The following is a 21,851-nucleotide window of genomic DNA, read 5'->3' on the forward strand; positions in this document are numbered from 1 at the left end:
CAATGTCAGCGCACGTTAAAGGATACCAGATGATCGAAATTCGTAGAGCCCTCTCGTACGGCGCGCCTCATATCATGATTTTGAGAAGTATTATCTCTCGGATGAGGTACTTCACCATACAATATAAAGACGAAAGGCTACAAAACGTTGTTTGCTTTTGAGTCATTTTTCGTGTTTGCCTCGTTATTTGAGGTATATTGCTCAGACGTGAACGTTTACAAGTTATCTGACTCCATAATCATTGACTAGCGTTGCTGCTCATTAATTGATGTGTCATCTCAGAGGGGGGAAAAGGAGAAAAACTCACCAGGCCCCTTACGAATTCGCCAAAGACGACTTGGCGGCGAAATCTATATTCGTTTGTTTTAGTCCGTCTAAAGATCACCCCCCCCCCCCCCCCTGACAGCTTTATGCACTTAAGATGGTTTAGCGTTGCGTCCTTGATCAGGCCACTTTTTTCTTAGTGCGCATGTTATGTCATGACGTCATTTCGACTTAATATGCAACTTCATAGTGACGTCTTGACATGACGATTTATGACAAAGGTGCGATGTCGTCATAGGCGTTCTCCCGATTGTGGCAGGGGGGGGGGGGGCGACAGCCCCCTGGCCCTCGGAGAAACCGAAGAGACGGCACAAAGTCTGCCCCACGCATTGACGGGAAGCGCTGCGACCAATCTTCGCCCGCACCCAACTGAAGGAGACCATGCGCGCGCCTATGGTTATCACGTAATTATTTTTGCATCCGCCATGTTTACACTGACGCCGACCGCCATTTTTCGCGTTTGATCAAACATCTAAGCTTCGTCTTAAACGTGCATTTCCATAGACGCTCCACTTTATAGCAACTTTAAATTGAACCCGGTTAAAACAGCATGAACAATGACGACCATGACGAAGACAACAACAAAAACATCATCATCATCACCACCACCACCACCGCCACAACTTGAACCTTGTTGTAGTTAACACGAACATGGGTAGAGGTAGCCATTCCTTTGTGCGAACAAATCATCTAAGGTTATGACGTCATTTTGTAGATGTGGTGGTTTCTAACAAAGTGCATCGAGAAAAACTTACGCAGACGAAAACTTGTCAGCTACATTGCTGAACAATTAACCTAAACTGAGGATCTTGCTTTGCGTAACAGCGACCCCATACAAGAAGGATGGTAGAATGTCTTTGTTGTGTGAGCAAAATTCGACCCGTGTCTGCTATTCTCGCTGCGATCCACAACTGAGCCCAACAACAGCATATGTTGAAGAAAGTTTGCAAATGGTTCCCTGTTAAACAGGTTGTGAGTGCACACTCATTGATCAAAACATGACGGGTGTGCCTTAGCACCAGACAAAAACTTCAGTTTTTTTTTTCAAGACAGCATTAGCAGGACGAGTTGAATTAAAACCAGGTGCATTTGATATTAAATGGTATATGATTCGTTCGAACCAGTTCCGTTTGAAGAAGCCACTACTTATTCTGCGTGAGAGCAGGGATTACAATTTTTTTATTGCATCGTTCGGGAAGGGGTGTCTTGAAGCCCTCACCCGTAGCTACGAGTCGTATACGATTGTAGCTGCAGATGAGCACTGCTGAGCATGACCGGTTGCTGAAAAATTAATTACGGTAAAGAATGGCACCGTAATATGGCAATGTAACCACAGCTCATTTTGTCTTATTGCATCATGATGCAGTCTGAGGGTATGGCATCTATCACACCGGACACTGACCATCCAGTGTGTTATGTCCTATTCTCAGTGCTTGTGCGCAGGGTACACTTTCTACAAGACAAGACAGGAAGCAATACATGTTAGGTTAGGTTAATTTGGTTTTTATGGCGCAAAAGCAGCTAAGGCTATGCTGCGCCAGACACAAGACTGAAGCATTACATGTGTGCGTTGGTATATATATAATGTCTGTAAGATCTACCCTAGTTGGTTCGTACGAGTTGTCCCGTGCGTTCTCAGGTCGATCATCGTGCGTGACAGTGGAGATCGCTGGTGTTAAATGGCATCGCAGCTGCCGCAAGAGGCGTCAATGCGGTGACAAAGAGCTGCCGCTGGAGATTCAGGCAAAAGCGCTGACCCCTGCCGGCCTTCAGGGCACACGCAGGGAGAGGGAGTGCATTGCGTAACGGCACTCCTTAGCGGGAGTTCCGGTGCGACCTCAGAAGTGGGCCTCTCACGACCAGCAGACACAGCGCGGCCTTGATTCTGCTACGAAGCGCTCACGGAGTGTTGTCTTCCCCCTCACGCACGTAACGCACGCACACACACACGCCGCCCACGTCGTCGATGGACAGCTGCCGAGATATGATGCCCACACGAGACGCGTCTCTCTATTCTGCGATCGCTGCTTACGTCCGTACTGAACGGGATTCGGGTCACAGACAGGAAATCAGCTGCAGTCGGCTCGCAGTTCCGAACGGCGGCAGATGGGGAAGCGGCAGACGTCTGAATGCTTCCAACATACACACATACTTTCAATATTTGTCGAACTGCACCTTTTTTTTTAATAATTTCTTAGGTGGTCTATACCACACCGAGTGTCGGAAGTGAGGCATTTCGTTGTATCTCCCTTTCTGTTTTACTGATAGCAAAGGGTTTTAACGCGACAGCGTTAAAGAGCTCGTTTCGCAGAAACTTCGGTCATAGTGTCGTTGGTTGTGAGTGCAAAGTCATCATCTTATGCTTGACCGAAGTATCGAGAACGATGCAAATAAAAAACAAATGATAAAAAATCTTGGTACAAAGTGGGCACCGAACCAGGGTAGTTTGGGTTCAAGTGGGGATTTGAACCTGGGTCGCTTGCGTGGTAATCGCGTGTTCTACACCACGGCCACAACTCTGCTTGTGACACCAGTGAAAAGAACTTCCTGTGCTCGCAAATGTAGTGAAAGTAGCGCTCATTCTTCAGAAACACATGTACGCGTCCAGTTCACATGCTTCGTCAATGCAACATGAAATATTCCAGTAATAATGCGTGGTACAAGCATCCATTACAAACGGGCGTCAGAATAAGCGATTATCACATTAGCTCCTTGGTTGAAAGCCGGTACCCCACTACAAAAGGCACACACACCACTGCGCCTATTTTGAGGCCACGTAGAGGGTGCATAGCAAAAATATTTCATGCACTAAGTGTGTACACACTAGAAACTGGATGTCGCTATCTCGTTCAACTTTTAAAGACGAAGCTTTAGGGTCTCCTAATTTTTTTCGTTTGCCTGTTTCCAATATTTTGTGTATGCTTCCTTCCCTTTCGTGGGGCAGCCGATATCTAAAGTACGAAGGACGAGTGGACGTTGTACAGTAATTCACAGAGACCTAACTTCCGTTAACAGTGATTGGAATATAAAATCTTTAGTTCGCTGCCTATTTTTTGACAAAGTATCAGTTGTTTTACAGTTTATACGACTCCCGCTCTGCTACGGCAAGGTTGAAATGCAGCGACAGGAAAGAGTACAAGAGTGCTCACTGAGGGTGATGAAAATATTAATAAAAGGGCTCTTCACAGAATTCGGAGCTCTTTGTTTTAGGGAGAGTTTTGTCTTTACGCACAAATGTCAAATGAAATCATCGAGTACTCTAGAAAAAAGGTATTCGTGTATAGGCTTCCCGCTGTCGACTGGCCACTTGGTTTCCACGTTTAGGTAACACTTTCACTTTTTTATTCTCTGGACAATTTCATTTGAAATTGCAGACCATGTGGTTGACGCACCGTCGGTAATATTGTGTAGGTATTTTGTGAGGGGTACAGAAAAAAAATTTCTTGTTTCAGATGATGCAGGGTGTTTTTTTTTTGTGCTGCCAGTTTTTTACCTTCTTCTGCTTGAGGCATGTCATGTTGCAAGATTCGCTATTCTAGCCGGTGCACCTGCTGCTGTGTCAACATCGAGTATATTAAGTTTAGTTACTAAGCTTTGCCACCCCCCCCCCCCGCAAAAAAAAAAAGGAAGGTCTTGAAATAGCCATAACATATGCCCCAAAGGAAAAAGATGAAACGCGTCGCTGCAGCTATGTTCACATATGTTTGCATTATTTGCAGCAAAAAGAGCCTTCTGGGAGTGCCCACATTGCTCGACCATCGATTCGTCTTTATCCAAATGCGCAGATTCCTTTTTTTTTTTTGCAGTAGGCTTGGATCACAGAAGGCGAGTAAGTCACCTTCATACGTATAGGAAGCAATGCGTATATTTTTGTATTAAGGCCAGTTTTTGGCAACAGCCAGGGTTGACTTCGCGCTGACAAAATGTTTCATTAAGTGGCCAAAGATATGTCTATCCAACGCAAAAAAAAGCTCTTTCGGGCCACATGGGCATATGGAAACCGTTTCCATAGTTCTTTGTGACACTGCAGACACAAGTTCGCTGAAAAGGGTCCCCTTCTTGTCTTCAAAAGTCAGCCGTAGGAAACTTGTGTTACGTACAGGTGTAGACGGCGTCAACCGGACATCTGCGTCATGCGTGCACAATGAAGCCTTGTTTTGGAAATGGTGCGTCTCGCAAGACTGACGCATTCATATGACAACAAACGCACGTGGGCTACCATCACAAGGGGAAGACAGCCTGCGTAGCCTCGGATTGACCTTGAGTGGCGATCAGTTTTTGCCAAGACGCCTGATCGAAGTGAAGACGCCACTGAAGTTTCAGAACATGTGTGTGAGTTGGGGCCGAAATACACAAAGATTTATATTGCCCTGTGGTGCATGCCAATTATAGGGTGCAGCCACTAAAACGTCAATGTGGTCTGGAGACGGCTGTTAGCATTAGAAAAAGAGAAAAATGAACTTTGTGAATAGTATGAGGCACACAAAACTTTCGTCCGCCCATCTATTCACTTGTTGAATTGACTATTGAATGTTGAATACTATTGACTATTGACTACTGACTATTGAATGTTGAATACTTACTGGTTAACTTCAAACTTCTTTTACTCGGATTCGAAGGTAGCCTAGGGGGCTACTGGGACAGCGGTAAGCTTCTTGTAGTTTGGGCAACGCATAGGCTTATTTGCGAGTTCAGTCAGATGAAAAAGACTCAGGCTCCCCTAAAGAGAAAAAAAAAAAACATCTTCTGACAAATCCAAACTGACGTGGCTATAGCTTCATAATCATCATTTTCAGCCTACTTAGGCCCACGGCAGGACGAAGGCCTCTCGCAACGATCACTCTTCGTGAGTCCATTTAATATTATCCCCGCGAACCTCCATTTCATCGCTTCATCTCACCCTCTGCCGCCCTCGAATGCATTCCCATCCCATGGTAACTATTCTGTTGCTGTAAGTAATCATATGTTGTCTGTCCTACGGCCCAGGTCCACTTATTTATCTTGATGCTAACCAGAATACCTGCTACAACGGACTGTTCCCTTATCCATTCGGCCGTCTTCTTGCCTGTACCTCTGAATGTTACGCCTCCTAACCAATGCAAGGTATTTCTTTATTTTCTGAAAAACCTATAAAAGAAACAATTAAAAATAGATATAGATTAAGAAAGTTTAAAAATACCTTCCTCCGAGTTGTTTCAGGTGTTTTATCGCAGTTAAAAACATTAAAATACGCAAAAAAAATCTCAAGCGAGGTCACGACTTTCCTGAATTGGTTACACAAAGACAAAAAGAAGCGCTCATGCTGCTTGTGCATGTTGCCTGTTCACGTGGCTCTTTTTCGCTGGTATTGCCGTGCATATCTATGCACAATGTCCACACGATGCAGTTGTTCTTGTTAGCATACGAGAGAGCGCATTTCCCAAATCATTTTTAAAACTTGAATCGTCCATGAAAACGTTTGGTCGCACTTACTATTCTTTGTGTTAAGAAAAAAAAAACATACGACAGCATAGCGTTAGCTTAGGATATTATGGCCCACATTTTGAACCAGCACAACCGAATGCACGCATGAGTGCTCTTCGGAATTCTCGCATATACAGGTTATCCTAGCTATTTTTAGGCAGAGTTTAAAAATATGCCAACACACGCATTGCCGGCGCGACTAAATGCATGTTGCTGACTGTTGCCCGGATTGAGTTTTGATGAGATGCTTAATTTGGCAACTTCAGTTAACCAAGTTTTGAGGCAACAGGGATGAACAAGAAATTCCAAGGAGAAAGTTGTAGCTTAGTTTGCAAAACGTCCCATTAGATAGTTTCGAAATTTTAACTGTTGGCGTCTTTCTGCCGAAACACCAGACGCAGCAACAGCCAGGATGATATTGTAAGAAACAATAATAGCCCATAGGAATTTTACATCCTATTAGCAATGTCAGGGTAAGTAAGAAAAGTGCTACAAAAGAATGCAAAGAGGCAAAGCCGCTGGTGAGGATAATGTAACAACGAAACTGCTGAAATACGGCAGAAAAATTGTATTGGAAAAACTGGCTAACTTCTATACGAAGTGTCTTTTGAAGGGAAGGGTACCAGAATCTTGGAAGAACGCCAACATCTTTTTAATCCACTAGAAAAGAGACGTCAAGTATTTGGAAAAGTACAGGCCGATGAGCTTACTGTCCGTTCTCTATAGCTATGTACAAAAATATGGCCTATAGAATTAAGGCGAGATTAGAGTTCAATCAACCAAAGGACCAAGCAGGATTTTGTACAAGCTACTCTACAATACACCATATTCATACTATCAATCAGGTAATAGAGATAGGTGCGGAATACAACTAACCCCTATTCATAGCTTTCACAAACTACGATAAGGCATTTGACTCAGTCGAGAAAGCAGCAGTAATGCAGGCAGTATACGGAATCAGGGCACCGACAAACCTGTACATAAACATACTGGAAGAAATCTTCACGGCATCCACAGCCACCATAAAGGAACCATAGAGAAAACGACAGAATCCCAATAAAGAAGAGTGTAAGACAGGGAGACACAATCTCTCTAATGCTAATCACCGCTTGTTTACTGGAGATTTTCAGGGCCCTAGCTAGGGAAGAGTTAGGGATAATAGTTAATGGAGAGTATCTAAGTAACCAGGGATTCGCTGATGACATTGCCTTGATGAGTAACTAAGGGAACAAATTACAGCTCATGGTTACTGAACTGAACACGGAAACCAGAAGAGTAGGTCTGGAAATTGATACGCACAAATATAAAGTTATATGCAACAGCCCTGGCAGAAAACAGCAATTGGCAATACGTGTAGTGATGCTGGAAGTTGTAAAGTAATATGTCTGCTTAGAACAGGTAGTTACGCGGAACCGAAGCATGAGAGTGAAATAACTAGAAGAGTAAGGATGGGGTGGGTCACATTCGGCAAGTATTCTCAAATCATGAATGATAATCCGTCATTAACCTTGAAGAGGAAGGTACAGAATAGGTGCACCTTGCCGGTACTTACATACGGAGCAGAAACTAGGAGACCTACAAAGAGGGTTCAGCTTAAATTGACGACAAAGTGAGTGATGAAACATAAAATGATAGGTGTAAATTTCAGGGTGCGTTCACACTTGGCCTCGAAAGCGGCGAATTCCTCCGGAAACAAACTCGTTTCGCCGCCCACGTGGCCGGAAAACCACGCCGTGCAACCGGCACACACACACACACACACACACACACACACACACACACACACACACACACACACACACACACACACACACACACACACACACACACACACACACACACACACACACACACACACACACACACACACACACACACACACACACACACACACACACACACACACACACACACACACACACACACACACACACACACACACACACACACACACACACACACACACACACACACACACACACACACACACACACACACACACACACACTCTCTCTCTCTCTCTCATGCCTACACGCGCCATGATTGTAGTTCTCCGGAACGTTCCGCGTACGAACGATACGTTTCCATCGCAACGATCCATGACAGCGATGAACAAACACAGCGGTATGAAGTGGTCATTGCTTTTTCGCCGACAGCAAAACATGTTCGTCGCGCAGCCACCACCATCGCCGCGGCTCTGTCAAGACGCCAAAATCATCGGGTAAACGCTATGGTCGTATGTATGTGGAACGTTAAAAAGCAGCAGAATCACCGAGCACACTGGTGCAAAACCAGGCTAGTCACATGGTATTTTTTGTATTTTGTGGGCATTGCAGCTAGTCAAAAAAGCGCTGTCTTTTCAAACTGTCTAATCAGACGTTTTGCGAACCGATTTACAACTTTTTTGTTCGAATTGTCAGCTTCTTGCTTTAAAGGTTACTTAATTAAAGTAGCCCAAATAAGCCATAACTCAGGATACCAAATATAGACAGAACACTCTACGCAGCAGTCAGCAACATGCATGAATTGCTTGTACACTGACACGAAGTGTACTACTATACATAGTTATTTTCACGGAATTTACAGCATGCTAATCCTACCTCACGCGAGCACAGCTTCACCACTCGCTCGGCGGCTAAGTGCGTCGAAACGGTGAGAGACGCGTGCGCCATGAGGCGCAAATGACTTTACAGAAGGTGATCCCCCCCTCGCCACACACACACACACACACACACACACACACACACACACACACACACACACACACACACACACACACACACACACACGCACACGCACACGCACGCACACACACACGCACACACACACACACACACACACACACGCTAGAGAGGAGTTTCGATAAAGCTTACCTAACCTCCTCTTCGCTGCATGCTAATGTTTTATCATGCCCCTAGGATGGAGAATGCGGCCGCTATCGTAGGACGTGCGCAGATTCACTCTTATAAGTTTGACTACAGTAATGATTTTAAAACTCTCTTGGGAACATCCCATCTGTTTAGGTACAAACCAACTCAGCGTCTCCTTGCAGCTCGTTAACTCGAAAGCCTTTCTTAGCTAGGTTGACGAAAGCGTACACCCACCTGGCGTCCATAAAAGCCGTGCCTGAAAAGCACGTGACCTTTCCCACCGGAACGGATACCTGCGCGAACAACAGTCACTGCATGCACATGCATACGTGGTCGCGTTTCTTGTCTACGTTTCTTGTCGCGTTTCTTGTTTCTTCTTCACTACACCTCGAACAGATCAAAATTTCACAGGACGTTTCACAGGCTCATTTTCTGTCTATACTGCACCATTTGTGACGAAATTCAGCACACCAGAACGAAAAAAAAAAAAAACCAACTGCAAGTGCAACCGTAGGAATACCTTCCATAGAAACGCGGAGCTTCGCCCGGTCCAGAGAGTTGCCTGACCAGGGATGGTGCTTCCCGTTAGGCAATATAGCAGCGCCCAGACTAAAAAAGTGTATATTCTGGCCGTGCAACAACGTGCACTCATGATGTAGGAAAGGAGAATTCCTGTAGCAGACTTTGCAACACTTCTCCGTAAGAGCAACTTAACCAAAAGAAACGCTTCCATGTTTGTCGTTCATTTATTCATTTATGCCATACACGCAGCGCCTCATGACATTACAAAGGGGTGGGGGCGAAACAAAGAAAAATTCAAAGCTTGTGGTGTGGTAGCAAGCCGTAGCAGTATCAAGGGAACATAAATAATTGCATATACAAGAACACCAGCAATGTAACACTAAAGTTCACTGTAGTGTTTCATTAAGACATACTTGTAGGGTTCATAATAAACAATACGAAATCGCAAGTACAAAAGCATACATATTAAATTGATAGATTGAAGATGCATCCTCTCTTCAGGAAGGCTCATGAGGTACAAAGGGAGTGAAAGAGCACCAACCGAAATGAAAAGACTTCAAACATTAAAAAAAAGATCTTTTAGCTATGGTAGCCAAAACTTCGATTTTTATTATTTGAAACTCTTGTTTGGCTCGGCGCTTTCTCGTATCATTTGTACTTCAAGAAACCTATGTGTTATCATATGTACAAAAATACATAACACGCTTAGTATAACACCTAATAGTATATGATAATATGATGCTTGATATTATCATGGTGTTATTATCATGCTTTATATAATACTATCACAGCATGATATAAACATACCATGATAAAAAATAGAAAAAGAACATGGTTGTCTTAAAAAAATGATCCTTATGTTCTACTCACACGAACGATGGTTATGACAAGGCATCGATAGCGTGTCGTACTGCAAGAGTATAGGTAAAATAAGTTTTGAAAATTGCAAAATGTCCAACGTGATATGTTGGAATATACATGCAGTGAAGCTCCTTTCACACATTGCTCAGATGCTTCCTACGCGACATGTCTTCGTGGGCTATACTTAACTATAACGGGACGCGATGTTTCCAATGTTGGCGATCATTTATGATCAAATGTGTTTTTCTCAAGAAGCTTGTAACATGTAGTGAGTGAAAAAAAAAAACAAAGATAAATGTGGGAGTGAAAAGGAGACCCAGATATTTCGTATGATTTGGTACGAAGTAACATGCCATGAAGCCAGAGAAGGCGTTGAGAGAGGTAATCGTCAGCACACGGAGAGTCATCTTTGTGGCCCTCAGATGGGGTGTGAACCTCCCTAATTACGGGTGTGGTGCTTTATTATTGACGTTATTATCTTAGTGCATTATCTACCCAGAATGTGAACCTCCCTAATTACGGGTGTGGTGCTTTATTATCGACGTTATTATCTTAGTGCATTATCTACCCAGAATGACGGTCCGCGAACAGTGGGCCGAATGGTCAGGGTCTAACACTTTGTTCACAGGAATGCTCACACAGTATGGCCGTACATCTCATTTCTGTGCTTGTTTTCTTGCTGCTACTGTGGTCCTGGTCACAGTGTTGAATGGCTCAGGTCATTTCTAACGTGGGACGCAAATTTCTTCCGCGCAGATGGCAAGGGCGACAGCATTTTGCAGGTGCGATACGTGGACCTACACGTGGCGGAGAATGCCGAGCAGCACCGGACCGATGAATTTCAGCTCACCAAGGGGACTGACCCGGTGCTGGTGGTGCGGCGGGGGGATCCCTTCAGGCTGACTATAGATTTGAGCCGACACTTCAATCCGGACAGGGACACCCTGGCCTTCGTCTTCACTGTCAAGGGTGAGAACTACAGCCGGACTGAATCCAGCAAGCTTCTAGTTCACGCGAACAGTTTGTCATTTGCTGGTCAGTTTTCAATATTTCGAATGACTGGCTTGTGTTCTTGCGCACACATTAAGCGTTCAATTGGTTTGTAGAAATATTCATCTCAGTGAATATGATATTCGACAGCCACATCTGGGTACCCGGCCCTGTTTATAACCATTACTTCATACTATCTTCCGTAAAAGAGTCTTCAGACACCCCGGATACTAGAAAAGTGCTGCAGACATCGTACTTTAGCTAGTGTGCTATGACTTTGTGGAGACACAACTTGTAATGGCCAAATTCGATGTAAAAATAAGGTAAGTAGGAATTAAGGTACTGGATTAAAATCTTTCTCAAAGATAGCTGCATTACTTAGCGCATTTAAATGAACCCTTTCCCTCTACTCCTCCTTTCTTCTTCTTAAAAGCGGTTTGTAGTATACAAAAATGCTAGCCATAAAAACAATTACTAAGTATACGCTGGTGAATTCACGCACAGTGTACGTGACGCCTACGGCTGCAAAAAAATATGCATGACAAAGTTCAAAGTTTATCGCAAGGAAGAGGCTGCCTTCATGGGACGCCCAAAAGCTGAAGCTGGAGATTTTAGAAACTGCACCGATGCTTTTTTTTTTATCCCTCTCGCCTTCTTTTCAATCACCTAACACTATTTTTCTGCTTGAAATTCTTCACATAGTCACCAACTAGCACCAGATTACCATCTGAGCACCGCATTCACTCCCTCCTTCCAGCCCCCCCCCCTCTTTTTTTATTTGGGTGCGTTAGGTGTCACCTATGTGGTGTTATTCCCGCGGACAAATGTCATTCTCGCAACGATAGCTGATGATTAGTGGCCGTCCAAACACCTGTAGTTGGCCGGTTTTCTGAATCTTTCTTACGCCATGGTATGCTCTTTCAGGCAGGAGCTCACTCGCTCTTACTTGAACAGTAATTGCTTTAATGACAAAAGAATCTTTGCGGTGACGGCCATTCATTGAAAGAATCAACGCTTCAGTTTTGCGAATATGAGCCCTGATATACAATTTTCGCTCACGATGGGCGCATACGGCCAAAACTTCAATCGTAGTAAGCAAAAACAGGCTGTAAGAGTGTTGTACTAGCCATTATTGTCCCCTCATATAATATACTGTGTAGGCTTGTGATGATTACACGCCATTCAAGCATAAAAAAAGCGTCAGCACGCACGTAGCGTGCTTGAGCTTGAAAATAGTGAACGAAAAAAAAAAAGGTTCACTTATTTCACGCTTCATACACTGAAGCTGCAAAAGGAATTAAAATACATTATAGTGTCTTAAAGGACCAGGCAAAACCATAACACAAAGAGAAAAAAGGACAACAGTTGTACAGAAAAGAAAAAAAGTTCCATACTTGGCACTTATAGCACTACGACGAATCTATGCCTATTTTCTCGCATTTTAAGTGGAGTTTGAAGCGCAACGTCTCCTGCTCACGCGCAAACATTCACAGGTGAAGAGGCCCCGTCCTACACCAAAAACACCGTCGCTGTGGTGCCTGTAGGCTACAGGTCGTCCACTGAATACTTGGGGGGTGTCTCTTCCTGGACTGCCTTCGTCAAGACTGCTCGAGACGATGTCATCGACGTCGAGGTAAAAATCCTCCTTTTCCAGCCTCACTCCTCAGCATTAGGCGGAGTTTGGGCCAGACGTGCCTTCTTAGACGAAACAACTTACGGTTCCTATAGGATACACAAAGCAAAGATAACGTAAGGCTTGCATACTCACGGTTGCGTCGAAGTTGGCAACACAATTTTCTTCCAACAGCGTAGCATGCATGGCATGTGACACCACTGTCACACTATGCTCTTGCAATCTAAGTCGATATGAACTAAACTTCACAATCTAAAGAGGATTTCTTGCACAGTTTTTCACAAGGAACCAAATCACCATCTGGCGCGATCATGAATGACAGTGCACCGTGCGACACCATTACGATGTGCGCCTGGCAGAAGTGAGATTTCGCCACATGGAAGAACCATGACCCCATACTTATATCCGAAAAGTTTCGTATCACGCGAAACAGCTTGAGTATCGATGTTATAACGAAAAAAATAATTATTCGGCCTATATAAGCAGGGACAGAAAAATCAGCCCAATACAATGTCGAAAACTTTGGTTCTACCCCGAGATGTTTCTCGTTGCCCTTAAACTTGCGTTGCACTCTGTTGTGCTACTAACGACAGTCAAAAATGAGGCTAGAAAAAAGCGAAAGCAAATATTAAAAAACAAATGCTTAAATGCAGAATGCAGGATGATGGACGCCTTCTAGTCAGCCACGAGTTGTAAATGTAAGGATTCAATGAACAGCCATTGGGATATCAAAGTCACCTTAAAAATTTAAAACTATGCTAGCTCGTTACATATATATATATATATATATATATATATATATATATATATATATATATATATATATATATATATATATATATATATATATATATATATATATATATATATATATATATATATATATATATATATATATATATATATATATATATATATATATATATATATATATATATATATATATATATGCGCTCACGGCTGGTTATTTCTTCATCCACTTTTCTTTCTTCTTATTTACATTCCATTGGTTCTAATAACTTCCCCTGTACATTCCTTGGCATTACTGTTTTTTAGATCTCATTAATATTGTGTCAAAACATGGAAAAACAAGTCCTTAGGTATACACTTCTTTCCCGTTATATATATATATATATATATATATATATATATATATATATATATATATATATATATATATATATATATATATATATATATCTATATATATATATATATATATATATATATATATATATATATATATATATATATATATGCATGCTTTTCTTGCCTTTGCGACAAAATATTGGTACCGTTTTTTTTGTCTTTTAGATTACACCACCTGCCAATGTCATAGTGGGAGATTGGATGATGGACATTGACACTAAGAACCGTTCCGTGAATGACAACACGGGATTCAGATACACGCATAAGAATCCAATCTACATTCTCTTCAACCCTTGGAACAGGGGTAAGCCATCAATCAATGACATGAGCTTATTGGCTAAAGCAGCTAAACTGTTCGAATATCAAGAACACGTTGCCTATAGATTGTGCATTATCTTGATGTACAATCAATGCGCTTTCCGCTCGTTTTTCCTTTGTAGCGGACACCGTGTACATGGACGATGCCAAGCTGCGGTATGAGTGCGTTCTAATGGAGAGCGGCCTTATCTGGCGAGGAAACCACAGCAGGCTTAGGGCTACCGTGTGGAGCTACGGCCAGGTACTGTAACAAAAAAATTGAAGATTGCTTCATTCATAGTCGCAAACTGCATGGTTAGAAAGACGATTGCCTGCTGGGCTAGCTGGTTCACTTCAACGTACGTAACAGCGCGTAAATCTAGAAAAGACGGCACGGACACTTTACTCTTTGTCCGTGCCGTCTTCTTTACTTTTACGCGCTGTTACATACGTTGCATACTAACCGAGCAACAGGAATGTCTATTTATGTTCGGGAATTCGCGTCTGCATTTCTGTTCAAGTGTCAAAAAAAAAACAAATTAACTTTTGAAAGTGTTCAATGTGGTACCACGTTCAAGAAATAATAATAATAATTATTTTAATAATAATAATAATAATAATAATAATAATAATAATAATAATAATAATAATAATAATAATAATAATAATAATAATAATAATAATAATAATAATAATATAATAATTGAGGTCTTCCACCACAACACAACAATGTGATTATTGGGCATGCCTTAGTGGAGAGTTCCGGAAATTTAGACCTACTGGGGTCCTTTAACATGTACCCAAGTCATAGTACACGGGTCTCCAGCATTTCGCGGAGGCAGCGACGATGGCGCCGTGCATGTCAGACGCACTGCGATTGGCTCTCGTGTTTTCCTATTTTCTTGGCGCTTTGTGAGGTCGTGTTCAAGCTAGACTGCTTCGCAATGACTTCTAAGAAATTGTGACTTGGTGAACACAGGAATCGCACCGGTGAGCAGATTATTTCCAAATTTATAAGTGAGTGTCATTCCGACCACGCCGGGTGTGCAGCTAGACGCCACAGTTAGGCGCGGCTGCTCCGCTGTCTCCGCGGCTCAAAGCCACAGCGGCCCTGACGGAAAAGCGTCTTTTCTCGCTACTACTATTATACAAGATTGAATATAAGACAGTGGAGGCCCTGGTGTATGCTGAGGAGAATAAGATGGATTCATGGATTACGGGGATTATAAGATGATTGGAAGTGAACGAAGCCGCCGGAGTTTATGGTCAGAGAACGCCGGCGTCTAAGGGAAACGCTGAAGAGCATACGCCTGGCCGTCGCAGCTTCACAGATGTCAAGAAAAACTTTATAAGAGGCAGCAAGATGCCACCGCTGCTACGAGAAGAAACCAAGGTCGTCGCAAGGCCGAGAGGCAGTCTATGTATCATCAAGTTTGGCCCGTCTGTAATGGTAGAGGCCATATGGGGGGTGGCAGGGCTCGATCCGCACGTGAGAAATGCGTGCATGATGTGCCCTAATCGACTGTAAAATATCATAGCCGCCAGTGCTCCGAGCCAAGAGAATGTCAAGCGCTATGGAAACAGGACTACAAAAGGAGTGTATACGTGACTTATTCCCATGCCACCTGCGAGGGAGTCATCCAAAGGGTCCCGCTTAGCGACGGTCCAGAAGCCGTAAACCAGACGATTGTCAACTCAAAATATTCGCTGGCCCTTGAAGCGATGAGAATCAAGGGCGCTGACGTAATAATAGGGCTGTTCTACGGGTACAAGGTTCCCAGTTATGTTTCCTATGACGGCATCCTAATCAAGTGCTGTTTATACAGAAAGCGAGTCGACGTCTGCTATGCCTGCGGACGACTCGGACACCACTATAACGTCTGCCCGACGCCCAACGCTTCAATCGACAGGACTTGCAGACAAGCTATCTAGCAAAAAGAGGATCACGTTTGTGAGCCGATATGTAGTTTGCGTGACGGAAAACACCTCACTGCATCCAGGGAATGCAAGCACCGATGTGAGACATCTTATGTTGTCAGGAGCAGGCAAGACCCGAGGGCCCACCGAAGGCGGAAAAGGTCCCTATATTTGAATGTGGACTTTCCTCAAGCTCAACGGCTGTTATCAATAGAACCAGCCCGGATAATCGGCAGCTGGAGGGTGATCCAGATCAAGAAATATATCGAAAACCAGAGGCGGCAGCATGAGCTGCTCAACCTCCAGGATGCGTCAAAGGTCCCGTTTGAGATCCGGGGCCCCCTCCATGACTAGGACATGGTATGGAACAAAGGGTGGCACCAGACCACGTCCAAGTCCAGTTCCAGGCTTGACCAGGGAAGGACTGACGTAGTTGATCTAGGCCCGGACCTCTCGTTCAGGGCAGACTACAAGTACACCCAGGAACCCCAGCTGTCCACGCCAGTCCACGCCAACGAGCACCAGAGCAGGAGAAAGTGACGCCTAGCCTGGGCAGACAGTGAACTCCTACCGACTAAAGACGCCGGGACTACCACCTGGGCTGACAAAGTGAAAGGAACAGCAATGGGGAGAGAGAGCAGGGCAACCACATTATCTCATGTTTCTGATGTAAGTGACGCCAAACTAGATTGGTTAATTGCATTCTTCAAGAATTTGTAAGTGGAAGTCGCATCGCCTAATTCTTTCGTTACCACGCCTTTTCGAATCGATTGCTGGTGATCAATGCTTTGAATTGTCGATGTTGGCAGGTATAATTTGTTTCTCGTGCCCCAAACACTTTTTAGTAATTAGTCGAGTCACTCAACTTTCAGAATCAATTTCAATCAATCAAGTGACCCGTTTAGGCAACACAGTGATTTTCGACAGACCATTCCGGGAACAAATGTGCGTGTGTTGTTGGGAAAATGCACTTTGCTGGTGAACTTGACAGAAGTGCGTGCCCCTCGTGGTTATGCTACAGTACCATCAAGTTCTGTAATCACAAGAGCCTTTGCAAGTCAAATATCAAATTAAAGTGTCATCTTTACAATCTGCCAGTTTCGAGTAGTAATTATTGCCAGAAATTTATGCCAGCTATTCAATAGAGAGCTGTTGCTAAGAGTCAGGCAAGTTTATTCTTCAAAAGAATGTTTCCGAACGTCCGCCGCATGTGTAAAGTGTGGAGGTGGCCTTTCCAGCCAGTTTCTAGCAGTATAGGTTTCGCTTGCATCGTTATATCAGACGCAGGGCCGCATCTAGCGTCACTAGTCACTCCTATGGTGTCGTCGTCAAGCGCACGTTGGTGCGCGTCTGCGCTGCAAAAAAAAAAAAAAAACCGCGCCACTCGAGCTGTCTTGCAACCGCACCTGGGTTGAGTGAGGAAGAGCTTAGAGTCCGAGGATGACAGCATGTCAGTTTCAAGCTGTATGCCATTTTACGTCAGCCTGAGACATCCGCAGCCGTTCATGGGTTTGTTTTGTTTGCAACCTCAAATTGTCTACTGCGCCGCAAGTGCGTAGCTGCTGATGTTTGTGCACAATCTTAAAGCTACCATGATTACGTACGAGGTCCAAACACCGCTGGAGTGCGCTGTCCTGGCACCGGCTTCCGAGCTTCTCCCCACGACAAGAAGACCACCGTTGGCACACCTAGACCCCGACTATGGAGCAGCGCAAAACGTTTCCGAACTGCGTGGGATATTGTTCTTTTTTCAATATGTTGTGCAAAAATGCAAAGAAATATGCTTGGATGCATATTTTGGAATCTCAATCTATGCGGAGTGAGGTGACTCATGCAAAGAAGTGACGCTGGACAAAATAGCGAAGCCTATTGCACATCTGATTTATAGAAAGATTATTGTCATCACGGGCATGCATATATATTAAAATACCTACAAGTAGACAAAAATACTGCAAAAAATGTACGAGTTCACTTGCGTCTCACGAAAAACCAAGTAATGCTTCCCCGCATGGCACGAGTAATGAAGCTGCACCTGTGTTCCGACTTTCCTTGTCTCTGTGAATGGAAACATTTTGTACGAATTCTTTGTTTGTTTTATACTCTTATACTGGATAATATATCTTCAAAATGTATACTTTGATTTTATTGTTTTAAATATTTTGCATATATAGTGTTTTTATTGCACTGTTTATCATCTAGAAACCATTATACACACTTTTCACATTTTTATTCATACCAAAATGTTTTTGTTGCTCTACGGCATGCATTTTTGGAAAGGGCAGATAATTGGACAAAATTTGGTACGCTGCAATTTGCACGGAAGTACTTTCTAAACTACAAAAATTATCTTCCCGAGACACACAAATATTAACCCTTTTTGAGAGATAACGAGATAGTTAAGAAAACACAAAGCGAGTGGTCTGAACAGACAGTGAAAAGGTGAAATCACGTTGAAGCACTGGTCGCGAAACCGGTCAGACAGAAAGACGCGTCGGGAGAGTTAAACAACTTTCCCACCCCCGCCCCCTCCTAAATAGAGGGCGCTTTGTGACAATAATAAAACAATGTTTCGGGTCATACAACAATTAGCAAGTACAAATGCAACAAATGCAAGAGCAAATGCGACAGTTACAGCAAGCCTTCCAAGAGCATACGATAAATAATTTTAAGGTAAAAAACTGTTGAACAAGTGCAATATAACACCGAGAAAAATTTAAGAAAACAGAAGTAGCAGTTGAGGAAGATAAAAGAGATTTTAATGTCGAACTTTGACGCGTAGAGGACAGAGAATAAATCCCTGAGAGGTGCAGTAGTAAAGAAAACGCTCACCGGAGCCACTAAAGTAAACACGGCGGACAACCATGGCTAACACACAATGGTTTGAAGCTTGAGAATAGAACTGTCGCAGCATCTTCAACAAAAAGAATACGCTACAACAATTGGTAAAGATAATCTTAAACAAAACCAAAGTCATTATGCTGCAGAAAACATTAACGGAGAAAATAAATTTTACCGCGTACACATTGAGGGGCAAAATAGAAGTAAACGGTGGCAGGGGAGTCGTAACCCTCATAGAGAAAAAGCTACCATTCGTAGAACATAATTTAAAATTGCGATCAAGTAAGGTCGAGTACGTTTTTACCGAGATCGTACTCAAAAGACAAAAGGGTAAGGCAAAGAGCATTTTCTGCCTCAACATTTACAGCAGTAGAAAAGAAAAAAAATTCTAGAACGGTTTTTTATACAGCACTGAAACTAGCGAGAGATTCCCCACTCGTAATTGTTGGAGACCTTAACCCGGCACATCAAACGTGGGAATATACGTAGAATATGAAGAAGGGCGAAGACCTGTGGAACCTAGTGGTAGACATAGGGTCATGCCTGATCGCAGATTTTGTATTCCTCACGCACTGAGGAATGTCCTCGTGCAGAGACACCACACCCAATCTGACCTTCGTGCACCATGCCACAGAGGCTACATGGGAAAACTCAAGCGTCGACCTCGGCAGCGACCATTACTTTATACGGATGCAAATCGAAGCCCCCAAAGAGAAGACGAGCCTTCAACTACACCGAATGGGACCTTTTAATAAAGATCAGGGACTAAAGGACGAATCTCGATGAGGCGGACGTTAGATCTTACAAGATTTGGAGTGAAAAGCTCAGACAAGATTTTGTGAAAGCCACGAAGGAGATAAAAACGAACGAGGAAATAGAAAGCATGGACGGTAAACTTGCTTACAGGATGGAAGCCAAGCAATTCATCCTCAAAAGACGAAAAACGCAGAGGCATAACAGAAGGCTAAGTAAGAAGATAGCGGAATCAAACACAAATGAAAGAACGGTCTAAAAACACTAGAAAAACAGCAGTGGGACGACGTGTGTAACGTTGCTGAGGGTAAGATTAAGCACGGAGCTTGCTGGAATTTGTGGAGACATCTGTTAAACATTGGCGACATGAAATCCAGCAAAAACACGGTGATAAGTAAATTGGTACACCAAAAAAGGTGAGAATAAACGCAACATAAATTCATGAAATGATTGGAAAAAAGAATTTGCCACAGGCACAATTTGTTGAAAAAGATAAAGTAGTAGAATAGAGGGGGAACGGTGCGAAAAAATGGACAACTAATTTACGAAGGGAGACGTGAGGTCATCCCTACACGATTTCTACAGAAAGTCAACAACAGGGTGGGACGGCATAACAACAAAATAAGTGCTCAAGAACTTGGGTGATGAATGTGTTAACTTCTTCACAGATCATTTGAACAAACTGTGAAATGAAGGGAAATACGTGGACGAGATGAAGAAGGCGGCCACGTTTCTAATACCCAAACTGGGTAAACCGTTGGGGCTCGACAACCTCTGTCCCATCTCCCTCACCTCGTGTCAAAGCAGAGCGATGGAGCACATGATTTTCAAAAGACTCACGAGGCACTTAAAACAAAGATACATGTTGCCTTACAAAATGATATGATTCAGTCCTGGTTCTGAATGCAGGAGCCATGCTTTTAATCAAAAACCACGTCGTCTAGGTCAGCCCGAAGCACACGAGCATGATATCTGGGCTGGACGTCTGAAAGCCTTTGATAGCGGGGCGCACAATGCCATACTCAAAGTCTTGTCACGCATGAGACTTGGAGAAAGGCTCTTCAATGTTATCAAATCCTTCCTGGAAGGCAGGAACGCCAGCCTAAAGCAGGGCGAACGGAAGTCGAAAGACGAACACGGGCTGGGGAACAGAGGAGCTCCGCAAGAAGCAGTGTTGTCGCTAATGCTTTTCAATCTAGGCGTGAGCAGAGTTGCCAAGAAACTATGAAAGGTTGAAGGAGGGGGTTTCGTGATATACGCGGCAGACGTAACCATCTGTAGTGCTCTAGGGAGCATGGGAGAAGCCGAAATGAGAATGCAGGAATGCGTTCGCGTGGTCAAGGACGTATTCAGTGGAATGGGTTTGGGTTGTGCGGCGTCGAACTTGGAGTTACTAATCTTAGAGGCAGGAGAAGGAGACTGAAAGGCTGCAACCAAAATAATGAACTCAAGATAACACTTAAGTGCCACGATGATTCCGAAATAAGGTAAATATAGAGAAGCTCGAAAAAATGGTGTATTACATCGACGTCAAGGGTTGTAACCTTACTACTATACAGAAAATGTAGGAGAAAACGGTACAGCTCATGATAACTTTAAAGAGAGATGACAGTTCGTTACTGCTGGTCCACACTTTCTCCTTTTGTCACTTTAGATGTGTGAAAGGTCTCGTAAATCGGTCGGTTACTGACCGCAACAGCTTAAACGCTCTACTGAGAAAGCTAAGGAAGTAAACTCTCGGGTTGCCCATTAGCACGTCGAGCGAGACACTAGCAGAGCTAGGAATGCATAACACCGAGGAGATTGCGGAGGCACAACAGATATATTTCAACTCGCTAGGTTAAACAACCCGCGCACGGCTACGAAAATACTCGGCATGACAGGACTAGACCTAAGCACAATGCGCGAACCGGAGGATGTCGAGCTCAAGCTGAATCGCGACAGAGAGATGCAATCAGAACCACCGCTCTTCCGAGGAACATGCATCCGGTGCATAACGTAAACAGGACAAAGGCGACAGAGCGAACCCTCCTAATACAAATCGAGAGCGTGGGAACACTGGCGTTGATCGTTGACGCGGCCTTGGTTAGGGATCGAAAAGCATACACGCATGCAGTAGTTGTAGACAACAGAGAAGTGCGGGACGCGATAACCATACTCAGTAAAGAATCGTCCGTCGCAGAACAGCCCACGGTCAGTGGCGTAGCCAGGGGGGGGGGGGCGAGGGGGTTCAT

General features: G+C 43.7%; 1 protein-coding gene across 1 annotated transcript in view; it reads left to right on the plus strand.

Moving 5' to 3' along the window:
- LOC119177105 (annulin) overlaps positions 1-21,851 on the plus strand; it is a 96,405-nt gene that overhangs the window by 52,178 nt on the left and 22,376 nt on the right. Inside the window, exons 6-9 of the mRNA XM_037428491.2 lie at positions 10,797-11,009; positions 12,524-12,663; positions 13,978-14,116; positions 14,253-14,371. Coding sequence (XP_037284388.2) covers positions 10,797-11,009; positions 12,524-12,663; positions 13,978-14,116; positions 14,253-14,371 — 611 coding nt within the window. The remainder of the gene's footprint in view (positions 1-10,796; positions 11,010-12,523; positions 12,664-13,977; positions 14,117-14,252; positions 14,372-21,851) is intronic.

Source organism: Rhipicephalus microplus, chromosome X (genome assembly GCF_043290135.1).
Source record: "Rhipicephalus microplus isolate Deutch F79 chromosome X, USDA_Rmic, whole genome shotgun sequence".
Classification (NCBI taxonomy): domain Eukaryota; kingdom Metazoa; phylum Arthropoda; class Arachnida; order Ixodida; family Ixodidae; genus Rhipicephalus; species Rhipicephalus microplus.